At 38.5% G+C, this 13,327-nt stretch overlaps 1 protein-coding gene across 6 annotated transcripts in view; it reads right to left on the bottom strand.

Annotated features, from left to right (window-relative positions):
- Window positions 1-13,327, bottom strand: part of MEIS2 (Meis homeobox 2) — a 180,718-nt gene that overhangs the window by 126,379 nt on the left and 41,012 nt on the right. For all 6 annotated transcript variants that reach the window (XM_067558054.1, XM_067558048.1, XM_067558050.1 and 3 more), the window contains one exon: window positions 951-1,096. In XM_067558054.1, coding sequence (XP_067414155.1) covers window positions 951-1,096 — 146 coding nt within the window. The remainder of the gene's footprint in view (window positions 1-950; window positions 1,097-13,327) is intronic.

Raw genomic sequence — 13,327 nt, 5'->3', positions numbered from 1 at the left:
TGTATAGGAAGGGTAAAAATAATCAATAATAATAATAATAATAATAAAAATTAATAAACAATGATAATTTTACCATTTTCTAGCATTTCCATCTGAATAGTAAATTTAGGAGAGTTATCAGTTCTTCTGTAATAAAGTATTTTGATGTCTAAGTGAAGCTGTAATAGTCAACAGAACCCCAACAATAAAACCAGTTGCAAACAGGAGAATAAAGATAGACTGTTACTGAAAGTGTTGCTTTTTCACATATTTAATCTCTTTCCCCCAGAAGAGAATGGCTAGCTTGTAAAATAATGGACTTGAAGAACAGCTAAATATGGTGTTTTAATCTCTGTTTTACAGAATTGAGGAATTAGAGAACCTATAAGCCTTCTATATTTCTCTTGTAAAATAACATGTGACAAGTTTGCAAGCTGCTTTATGACTTCTCTAGCATCCTGCAATGTATGTTGGAATACCTAGATTGGGGGGCGGGCGGAGGATGGCATATTACTTTCCTTCTAATACATATGAGGTTTATGTAAACAGAGGCAAACAAAACCCAATCCAGAGGGTAGACTTACCCAAACCCTTTATTAGTGTCCTTATATATATCTATATCTATATCTATATATATGGCACTATATTCTAAATGCAGACACCCTTTTTCATCTTAAGAACATTTGGAATAGTTCTCATTACTGGAATGCAAAGCAAAAAATGGCTGCCTTCTAGACTAGCATTGTTTCATGCTAAGATCTTTTGCTGTATATTCAAATAGTCATGATTCCAGGAGTAAAACAAATACATAAATAAAAAGCTTCTAGAAAAAACAAAAGTGATCACTGATCCCTAATAGCTTTCAGAAAATTATGGGGACAATTGATTTATAATAATAATGAATAAACTTCATCAGGCATGTGAACAAAAAATCTATTTGTTATGTTTTTATTATTTTGGTCTCCACTTACTGTGAGATGCTGGAAAAGCCACGCTCTCATGATATTTGTTGCTACTTTGGGGAAAATGCCTCTTTTCTTCTGACGCTTTTTGTCCTTGTCTGGGTCATCATCATCCCCTGTACCAGGTGAGGCTACGCTGTTGTCTAAACCATCCCCTAAAAGAAAGAACAAAACAGGGAAGGAGACATAATAAACAAAAAATATCAATCAAAAGGTATAGCTAATTATTGGAATATTAATGCAGCTTTATTTTGATTTCATAGAACATCAGGCATGTGCATTTTCTCATTAAATATGATTGCTGATACAAATATGTAAAAATTAGAAACCATGTCTCTGCAAATACTAATTTTGTGTCTCACACATGCACATATCATTAATTCAATTATAATTGTGTGCTTGACATAGTGCAATAGCTCTTTGTCAATTACAGGATTCAATGTGGGAAAACCTGCCACAAGAAAACCCATTCACTGTAAATGAATGCCTACAACCCTACTGAATACATACAGTATGTATTCAAGTTAGATGTTCTGTAGTTTATATATATTCTAGGCCCTCTGCATAGGTGACAGTAACTGTGTTACTGTTCAGTGCACATAACACATCGTCAGATCAGCCCCCCTCCATCGTATATGATCCTGCACATAGCATTTGCAAGACATGAAAACTTCTACATCTCTGCATCCATGATCATTATCATTAAAAAAAAAATGCACATCAAGGTAGAGTGCTCACTTAATCAGAACTTTCCATCAACATCTTTCTCTTCTGTGCTTTTCCCTGGCATTAATTGTGCATTAGCAAAAATCATTTACTTTTAACAGTCATAGTTATTTTTTCTTGCCCTCCAGCAAAAATGCCTTGAAAGCCTGCCTGGAGGGCATCTAAATTATGTATCTGAAAAACTCTTCTGGCAAGGCATTGCAGGACCCCTACTTTCTTAAAATTCATACGAGCACGTCTTCCTGTTTTTGGGAAGGCATCAATCAAGAGCAGCAATATATGCCATATTCCTACATTAATATTTGAACTAATAACTTTTAAAAAAGGAAAGAAACAAGATCCGACTTGTGGCATAATCAAATGCAAAATAAATGAAGAATACTGGGACAGCACTGAGACTTTATAGATTGCTATGTTTTCCTTACACATCATTAGCCTGGAGCCACACGAAAGAGGAAAACAGAGAAGTGGAGAGTTTATGCTCCCTGCTGGTGTTTAAGAAGCCGAGGTCCTGGAAGGACATCTGGGAATTGCGCTGAGACGGTGGTTTTTGTAATTTAAGAATAGACATTCATTAGCAGTAAATGCCATAAATCCCATGCTAAGTAAAAACCTTGTCCAAGAAAGCCTAAAATAATAAACTCTGTGCTCAATGTAGCCTGAGCTAGACGCTCCATAGCTTCCTGAGGAATGCTATAGATCCACGAGCTAATTCCTATAGCCTCTTCTAGCTCTTTAGTGCTACCAAAACAAATACGTTATTGCTACATGTAGACCATTTACTTCGAAACTTTTATTTCAGCTTCATCTACTTCCCCTGTGCCCATTCACCCTTCTTCCATCACCTCCCCTTGCAAAAAAAAAACAAACAAAAAAACAAAAAACCCACCAACCCTCCCGGACCAGAGAAACAGAAAAGTCACAGCAAAGAGCTGGTAGATTAATTTTATTGACATTTCCATTTTCACTGCAATGTGATATCCTCCATCACATGGAAGAGATGACCCTCACTATTTACAGACTGACAGGCCACTTCATTACAACCACCCTGCCCCAAGGCAGAGCAGCTCCCTTCCATCTGCCCAAACAGCAGAGCAAGACCCCGAAGTCGCTGCTCTCTTTTTCTTTGGCTCCCATAAATGACAAATAAAGGTGAGTCAAATGGGTGCAAAAATAATCAAAAGAAATGATGCCAGGTCCTATAGAGTGTCACAAACCAATTACTTTTGAGAAATGTTGGTTATTCAGAATGAACTCTTTCCTACCAGCTCATCCCCATGCTCCCCAGTCCTACCCAAATCCCTCATGTGTGTGCACACACACAACTGTGCGTGCGCATGCACACACACACGCACACGCACACACACAAGCCCTTTCCACTATGCCAAGAAACTGCTGCAAGGCAAATTCTCACAAACACTAATAGCTTCTGACTGCTCCTTGGCAACCCCAGCATTTTAACTTGGGTGGATGTGCTCTCCAAAATACAGACACTGGAGCTATCTCATCAGCTGTTCATGTGACACAGATGGAGAGTGGCTATTAGGAGCCAGGCAATGGGCCTTGGGGATCTGAGGTGCTGTACTGTAGCCTCAGGCAGTTTTGAAAAGCAGTACCCGGAGATGCGGGGGTAAAAACATCCACACTGAAAGTGCAAGTTTGAAGTCAGTCAGTCCGTTTGTCTGTCTATCGTCTAGATAAAGATATCTTTATCTCCCTATGTAAAATCCACGCGTGTAAGCACATACTGCATGTAGATATAAAACCTTCTTTCCTTCAATATCTGTGTCTCTTTCTTAGTATAGAGACATCTGCGCACTGTATATACGCATATATAACCAATTCCTATTTCTTTTTAGACAAGTATGGGCAAGTGTGTGTGTGTGTTTAAACAGCTAAAATCACCAATAGTCTTAAAGCATCATTTAGACCTTTTGGCAAGGTTGTGAAAATCCTTTCTTAAAAAGGCAAATAACAGTGCAGGAGATGAAAGTTCAGCTAAAGCTCGCAGTGCCTTTTCAGCGTAATCAATGGCATAAGAGATGAGAGACAGTGTTTCCTTAATCTCTCCCCTCACCCCATGAAAGAAAATTTAAGTATAGCGCCTTCAAATTACATCAGTAGATGAAAACTCACTGTAAGATTTGTTTTCCTAGATAATTGAGTTAGAGGGGGGAAAAAATCCCACAGACAAACCAACCAAAACTGGGTACTATGTGCAAATCAAGGGCCTAATCCACCAAATCCTTATTGCCATATCTTCAATGGGGCTACTCACATTAGTAAACATGACACCTGGTAATAAAGTTTCACAGGATCAGGCCCTAAATGAGTACTGCATTTAGAATGGAAAAATTACTTCTTTGATATTGATTCTGGTTTCAGTTAGACTACTGTAAATCAGGAATAACTCCAGTGAACTCAGAAGAGTTATATCATCGCTGGTGTGGTCAGAAACAGATTTCAGATCCTTTAAATTCTCTCTCAGACCAGATTAATTACATTTTAAATATTGTTAGCTGAAAAGGAACCATATTTTAATCATTTGGGGGTCCAGTTCTACCATCCTTACTACACGATGGAGCCCATTGATTTGACTACCCACATACCAAGGTACTCGACAACATGTGTAAGTAAGAACGGCAGAATGAAACCTGAAATATTGGGAAGTTGCTACAATACATACTAGCTCAGTGGCGTAACCCTGGATTTACACTGGTGAAACTGAGCCCAGATTTTGGCCCACTGTCTGTCTCTTTATCCCATAGCAGCAAAAAAACTGTGGGGGCCAATATTCCACGGCTTTGCACGCTGTGTGCTCATTTACCCCTTTTGTAAAGCGAGTACAAAATGGGCATAAATCCTACCACTGCTGTACGTGAGTAGAGGATTATTATGTGGTAGTGTTTTGCATTCTGTTGGTACAGGGGTAAATGACTACACAGGGTCCAAGTCAGTGGAGAAAGAGTCACAGTGCCTTACTTGCTTATCACTACATTCTAGACTCTAAGCACAGTATAGGACGCTTAACAACACCCACAGGAGGGGAACAGAGCACATGGTGCGCAAGGCTATGGAATATCGGCCCCATGGTTTTTTGCTGTTATGAGATAAAGAAACAGACAGTGGGCCAAAATCTGGTCTCAGTTTCACCAGTGTAAATCCAGGGTTACCTGACTGATGAGTATGTATTGTTCCTGATAAATTCTTCCCTCAAAAGGAAAAGTTTGTGGAAATGGCAGGAAACATGGAGGAGGTTAGGGACATAGCTCCCAAAGCTCACAGAACTAAGGGATCATCGGGGCCTAGCAGCTCCAATTCTGCAGAGGAGCTTCCTGACCACTCTGCTGTCCATGAACCTCTCCTTGGCAATACGGTTTACAAGGGTCTATACTGTCAATATTCTGCCACCTCCAATTACTCCTCTGCTGTGTGGAGTTAATGCTGCGTAGAGGGCTCTTCCTATGGCCTCGGAATAGGATTTTGGAATTTCATCAATGCACATGGAAGATACCAAATTCTTAATCTAAGGAAAATGGTAACCCAATAGGATAATCCATTCATGCCAAACCACAGAAGCCTGATACCAACAGAGGTCCAAACTCCAGAAGCAGTTCTATTGCCATTATCATACCCAACAAGGCAGTTAGAAAACTGTCTCTGGCAAAATACGTTGCAGAACTCAACATCTGAGTTTCATCATCATCATCATCATCATCAGATAAGGCAGCTGATAGCCATGTTATTGTTGAAGAGAAAAAGGATACACCTCAACTAGGATTAAAAACAATTCCCTATCATACTAAACAATGCAACTACTTTAAAAGGTCTGAGTTTTGGAAAGAAAGAACAAACTGTGTATACAATATAGTGCAGGGCAGATAAACTTTTTACGCAAACTTCTGAGGGCCAATAGTTTAATGGAGGTGGAGTTCTGCATGAAAAACATGTGGAAATTGCATGTGCACATACATTTTCACCTGCCATTATTTGTTTACATTTATAAATGGAGCTCTGGATGCTCTACAATCATTATAAACCAAGTATCTCAATAGATCAGTAAGAGCCATCCCCACCAACAGAAACAAACTGCCTCTCTTCCAACTACCCCAATCTCTGGCAATACAGAAAAAACCTAGGAAAACAGAAGAGTCTTATGGTTTGCTCTGAAGTCACACAACCTGTGCTATATGTAGGGGACTAAGGTAGGAGGAAAACCAGATCCAGAAACAAGAACCCCTCTGTGAGAGTGCTTCATTTTCATCTCACTCTTGTTTAAACCACTGAGCTGTCAGCTTGAGTGCCACAGTTGATCACAAATCCTTTACAGAGCTTTTTAAAAAAATTAATAATAATTGTATATGTGATTTAGTTTTGTCTCATAACACCCTGCAGGGTAAAAATAATTATTAACCCCATTGAACTTATGATAAAACTAAGGCACCATAAGATGATGGACTAGATGGTACCTTTAAGGAACAGCTCATGGTAAGAAGGCTCCAGGAACTGCACTGCTATACCTTTTCATGAAGTGCATTTTATTCCTCTGCTGCATCAGTCCTGTTCTGCAAGCAATATGGAAGGGGGGCAAAAACATAGCCTCACCTCTTTGTGCATCCCAAGCAATAGGGAAGGAAGAAGATCCTGGACTTCCCAGAAGTACAGGGAATACAATTTCTTTTGGGTCTTACACAGTCCACCCAAGGATTGTCGGAGGAACATCCTTGTACTCTCTAAACTTTGCACTCATGTAGGAGTGCTTCAGAATCTGGACCCTCAGTGACTTGTACAAGCTCACACACAGAAAGTCACTGACAAAGCAGGAATAGAACTTAAGTCTCCTGAATCTCTCAGGCTGATGCCTTTATCACAAAACCATCCTTCCTCCCCGGTGGCATTTTAGTGTTTTTCCCTCTGAGAGGAAAAAGCCCCTATTTGCAGGCTGTAATTAACTATATACTTCCTTGCGACACTGGGCAATGGGTGAAGAAATTACGTATGTTGATGGCAAAATATCAAAGGATATATTGACCACCACAAGAGGGAGAATAAAAAATGTTGTGTGACATTTTCTGTTCCTGAATGGGCGTCTTTCTTTGTTCCTTGCATTCTGTGCCTTTCAGTGAAGCATTTGCTATAAATATTCTATTTGTTTACTTTAGGGAGGAGGGAAATGTTCCAAGTATTTTTGTGGTTTTCTGTTGTCTACAAGTTGAAGGTGGAGGAGATCCTGTAGCGATAACTTCTGGAACTTTAACTTTTATCATATTATCCCCTTTATTATTTTCCTGGCTCCTTTTTCCCCCCTTCTTCTATTTTTGGAAATAAGACTGAAATCAAGAGAAAAGCAGAAGTTGGTGTTTTGTTTTAGGTTTTTTTTGGTGCTCATAACTATCAGTTTTTAAAGCTGATGTTTACTTGTGAAGTGAATGAACAGTTGCACAAGGACTATGATTTTAAACTAAAATGCTGATTAAATATTTGTGTAGCCTTTTGTTTTGTGAGAAGGCTAATGTGTGCTGGGATAAAATCAACAAATTCATGTTTTGTACCTTATAATCTAACATTTTTTCACATCAGATGGGAAAAATGTTCTGATATGGACATGGGGAACTGTAAGGAAACCTGCTAATTACTGATCTCTCTTACCATCCTGCTGTGCTAAACTGTCTGGACATGTTAAAGTGAAATTTTTTCTGTGATTTTCGAGTGACTAGTTCATGGCCCACTGCCATTGGAGTGCAGGAGAGGAGATGAAATGTTTTAGTTTACATGCAACATTTACTGACTGTGTGGGTTTTCCGACATTAAAGAGGGGACAGTGACCCATGCCACCTTTTTCATACTCAAAAGAGCACTGAAAAAACAGTCTTCATAGGCTTACCTCAGGCTTCTCTGGCCCTTAACACCCTCCCCCCAGGGTATGAGCAGAAAGAGAAAAAAGAAGGGATTTTATGCTTCTTTCTCTTCAACTTTTCAGGCTGTATAAGCAGCATTTAGCAAATTCAGCCCCCAAATGGCTCCAAATGCCCTGAGCTGCAGGGGCTCATCCTTTGTTAGCCTCCCTCTATTTACACAGGATTTACGCAGGCTCTCCACTGAAGAGACCACATGTTTCTGACAGAAAGCACTTCCATTCACACCACATCAGGCAACAGGATTGTAACCACTGCAGCTTCACGCTGACCTGAGATTAGGGATTTCAGCAACATTGAGATGGTAACAATCTGCTAACTAACAAAAATTATCCATGGAGAACTCGGCTGCTTACTCTAGTTAAAACTACCATGGCCAGCTAGATCAGATTACGTAAAAGAACAATTAAGAACTAGCAACTGTCAAGAAAATGTATGTCCAGTTACAAATAATTTACACATAAAAATATAATGTTAGGAGGAAAACCAGACTGCAGCTTGGATTAGAACCACTTCACCCACTGGCTGGAGACATAAAGTGTAAAAACAGACAGATGGACACATATGTAAATGTGGCTGCATTCCCCCCCCACCCGGCCGGATCTGGCCAGTTAGTATACTAGTAGAGTTTAATCATTTATTTTCCATAGTATTTTTACTTCGATTAACAGATCAGCAGCAACCTCCTTGTGATAATACAGGAAAAGACTCATTCCTGTGAATCTGCTTGCTAGGAACACTGCTCAGCGGCCAAACTATAATTATCAGACCTGTCTAGGCCGCACCTATTAGGAGTTAATCTTGAAACTTGATATCACTCTGCTAATTTTGATTTTACCTCAGTTTGGTCAGTCAGTATTTCTGTGCCAAGATTTCTCAAATTAAATATATACATACACAAGAAAATGTTTATGGTCTTGAAGCTTGTGGTTTCTATTTAACAGTCCTTTCTCCACAGGGCAATAGAAAATTAGATTTTAAAAAAGTTTTGTTTTGTAATGTTAATGCAATGAATTGCTTTGGCTCTGAAGCCAAGGACAAAACAATTTACTCTTGTAATACTCAGTAACACATACATGCATCTGATAAGCTCATATAAAAGTACATAGTATATTCTAAAGTTCTTCACAATATATCATAATAAAGCTCTTCTGGGCACTCTAATGATTCATTTTTAGTGATCTCTCAAATGCCCTTATCCACAGTTAACGCTCAGATTTTATTAAGGAGAAAAGCAGGGACAAATGTCCACTTAAGTCCCAGCTCTCAAATTCAACTCTGCTTGCACTGCATTACCTAAAGCTAAAGCTTTTTTAATGTTCTATTCACCTCCCCTGTGTGGCATTTCTGCTAACACAGAGTTCACAATCTTTCAGCCCCAAACACAGAAGGCTGCTATCTTCAAGTCATCCAAGGAATGTGCCAGATACTATCATCTCTCCTTCAATACAAAGAACCAGAGAGAGAGAGAGACCAAGAGAAGACCATACTGATCAGGTTACTGGTGTCCAGAAAACCTTTCCCAGAATGCTAAACATTAATCTTTGAACCAGCAAATGTTATAATTAAGATCCTTGAAGCTGAGGAAAAAACGAGCCTGAGAAGTTAACAAAGGTAATACATTTGAAACTGTGGCTCTTTCGCACAGCTAGGGCTCAGTCTTGCACTCCTTACTCTGGCAAAAAACACTCCTTATTCAAGCAAAACCGCCATTGACTTCAGTGGCAGTTTTGCCTCAGTAAGACATGAAGGACCCTTGTCTTGTTCAACCAAATGGCACGATTTAGGCACTGCACGATTCCTAAACAGAGACACACATTAATACTTGTGGTTTATTATGATTTATGATGCTCTTCCTCTGAAAAGTGAAACTCATTCGTGTGGAGGGAAAGTGCTCAGTGACTTTGCTTTTATACTGTTTTAGGGTTTTGTTTTTTTTTCTCAGCACAAATTGTGAAATTCATGCATAGTTTTTGGCACCTATACTTGAGGAAAACATTATTAAATTATTGTCTAAGTATTTTGCCTGCTTTAGTAATTACTTTCAAGTAACAGAATGTAAATAGCTGTTATTCTGTTTAAATTTTTAATCATGCTAAATATTGTCACACAAAATGTCCTTCTGCTGCTGTCTAAATGGAATTATCTTTAAAATGATCCTTTTTTATATCCTTAGTGTAATAATTTTAGCATTCACATAGCAGTGCAGTTAAGAATATTAGCTACAACCTCTGAATCAAAAAGTCATTAAAGAATCCTGGAGGCAAAAAAGTGGCCCTAACTCTTTTGCAAAAAGTATTTAGTTCTTCTTCAAAAGTTCATTTTATTTTCTCCTGCTCTCCTCCCCCACCCCACCCAAGTTCATATAGTTAATATTCAATGGTAACTGGGCTATTATTATTTTCTATTTCAGTATGAATAAAATTACCTCAATCAGATGTACATAATTAACACCCAAGTGGGTATAAAATAAGAAGCTTTATTTGTTTTTAGCTGCTATTTTTGATATCTTAGTACTTCTGTCATCAGTAATATCAAAGAACGTGGGCAGAATAAGTGCAATTAAAATCCGACCTGTAGCTAAAGTTACCTCATTAATATTTAACCTTTAACAATTTGCAACTGTTGTTCATATACAAAGGCATGCTACACATATCTTTTTTAATAAGTAGATAATTTCTACTGCTTAAAACTGTTTTTCTTCATAAAACCATACAAGTAGTTTCTTTAATTCTTCCATAATGGTGAAAAAATAGATACGTTCTTTATAAAGAAAAATGACACTTTTGAACATCTTTCCTACATGATTGTAAAATTCAAACAATGGAACATTTTAATGAAGTTTCCAATAGACAACACTGATAAAAATGAAGTTAGATACAATTGCCATGTTTTTAAATAGCCATCCTTCTTATATTGGTGCCCAGTATTACTGCTGTAGCTAGTGGTCTATCTATGTTCCCATTAGAAACACCTATTTGTAGGGGTTTATTACTCAGCTATAAAAATTTGCAGTAGCTGAAATGTCACATAAAAGAGCTCAGCTTCAAAGCAGTTTTTAAACTATTTTTTAAAACATGTTAGGACTGGAAATGTAATAAGGAAATTTACCCCTAAAAATGCTTCCCCCCTCCCCCACCCCAGTCCTTTAACTCAAAAGACTTCAGTTATTAAAAGGACATTTGTCAGGCCATGAGTGCATAACGTGAATTAGCCTCTTTTGGGATTTATAACAAAAACTGAGAATGGGTGAATATTAAAAGTTTAAAAAGTGGCAACTGTGCATTAACAGGAACAAATTATAAAAGCCTTTGCCGTGCACTCTATAGGGATAAACTGTACACAAATGTGTATTTAATTCATAATACAAATACGAGAACTAATCCTGATACACATTCATAGCACATACCCTAACAGCACCAAAACAAAATGCTTCCTGAGAATGTATATTAAGAACACAAAACAACTCCAAACTTTGTGTGATCTTACATACCATAAGAGCTCCAACACCTATGCCCAATGGGGTGGATTAACCCTCTGGGTGCTGCAGACATATATATACACCTCCTCCTAAAGGGTTCATTTGGTTGGCAGTCTGGAAAATGCCAGAATGCGAAGGGTTAAGTTGGAACACTGACACTTGGCTTTTGTAGGTTTCAGTTAAACCCTTCATACTTTAAACATAGTTTTTGTGGTCTAAGTAGTATATTATTTGGCTCTTAATACCATAGGGCCTGATCCAAAGCCCACTGAAATCAGTGGAAAGATGCCAGTTGACTTCAGTGAGCTTTGGATCAGGCCCACAATTACTCTGAGTTACAATGCCCAAAATATTTCCAAAAGGCTGATTGAAAAATTATGACATACATATCTCACCCGCATACATATAGCAGAGATTTTAAAAATGGAGTAGAATAAACTAAAGACTTTTAAGAACAAGTATTCAAGACTGGAAGCATTTGGTGTCTGCTCTTTGTAAACTACTTTAGAACTAGCCTCAGTCACGAGGGGAGACATAACTAAGAATTCCTTAATTCATACAAGCTATAGAGCTAAAAGGAGCTGGTTGGCAGATACAGAAACACCGATCAACAAGCTTCTGTCGGCTCACATAAATAACCACTTTGCTGGCTATGCTCACAACCAGGTTACCTTTCTGCTGCTCACAAAGTTCATTGGATTGTTCCAGCCAGGTGTGGCAGAGGCAAGAGGGAGAGAGTAGTAGACCACTGATCCCCTGTACTAGTATTCAGCTCTGGACCTCTTTGAGTAGTCAGCTGAAACCAGCAAAAAGGAATGACACTTGACTTGGTGGAAAGACTAGGAATTGATGGATTTTTGACAAAATCTTTCTGGGAATTGGGGTTGGAAAATGAATGGCAGGGCAAAAGAAAGAAGAGAATGTGGGAGACAGAGAGAATGTGGGGTATTGATTTGCTTTAATGTTCAGACTATTTAAAAACTCCTGGCTCAAAGCAAGGAATGACAAAGCCACTCTGGGACCTGGTGCTCTGCTGTGCCATATGCAAGCCTGAGATGTGATTCTGAGTCACATCAGAAGTGTTATTCAGTGCCTGGGAAGATGGAGTGACATGTGTCACATATGGCCCCTCTATGTGATTAAAGCCCTAGCTGCATGGGCTTCAAAAGGAATCCCATCCAGTCCCCTTCCTACAGGAGACACAGTTGGTTACACAGTGGACAAAACTAACTTTAGAGATTTCTCTTTCCTGAATTTCAAGGGACTAAAAGTGAGTTTGCTTCCCAGGCAAACTTTCCTTAGGTTCACCTAGCCTATTAGAGAACTGACATCTATGTCATACGATCAGATCTAAACCCTACCAACCAAGTAGCCATCTAGGCTAAATAGGCTGATGCAGCACATTTGCAGATCTTGATCACACTAAGCAAGGGAGTCATTCTTCTCAGTGATAAAGTCAGTGAATGCACTCTTGAGGAGATAAAAAATTAAGCACCAGCTGACTTTGCACCATTTGAGTGAGGTATTCACTGCTGACCCAGTACAACAGAATTGTCATGTTCTGACACCAGCTAGGAATGACACCAGCTTGTAGAAGTGGTCAACTCTGTTTCTTTACTGCAAGACTGTTCATAAAAGCAGCTTCTCAACTGATCAACAGTGCAATTTTCAGCTTCACAATGTATAATATATATTTATGTACTGTATTTGCAAGCTACTTCATACAGCCCCCCATATCCCTCACTTAAAAAAAACCCATCATAGTTCTTATTGTCATCATTTCATATTAAAAACTGATAGTCAGTAGAAGTAACTGAAACTTCACTCAGACATTAAAGAGAAAACTGCAATTTCATATTTAAGACATTTCTATCTGATTTTACTATATCAGGCTTTTAAAACACTTGTGTGGTTTATACGGCAGTTAGTAATTACAACAGAGTTGCAATATTATCTAGTTAGTAAAAACGAGCTGGGTTCTATTTACTTCTCTGTCATTGACTCACTAAGTGACTAAGGGTGGAGGGGTTTCCAAAGTGGCCAAGTGAATTAAGAGCACAAGTTCCACTGAAATATGTGTTGAGAGTATTGTGTGGCAGCCCTTAGTATTATTTATAATGAATATTATTTATTATGTCGGGCATGCTAATGTCTTGCCTTGTCTTTTGCATTTGGTCCATCTTGTCTTTAGGCCATTACTCTTGCACATTTTAGAAAGAATTAAATAATCATTTCCTTTTCCCTTTGCCCTTAGATAAGCATGA

Source organism: Emydura macquarii, unplaced genomic scaffold (genome assembly GCF_026122565.2).
Source record: "Emydura macquarii macquarii isolate MOO-44397 ecotype Brisbane River unplaced genomic scaffold, CSIRO-AGI_Emac_v2 contig_1876, whole genome shotgun sequence".
NCBI classification, from domain to species: Eukaryota; Metazoa; Chordata; order Testudines; family Chelidae; genus Emydura; species Emydura macquarii.
Note: the sequence above shows the minus strand (reverse complement) of the source record. Positions and strands in the feature narration are given on the sequence as shown.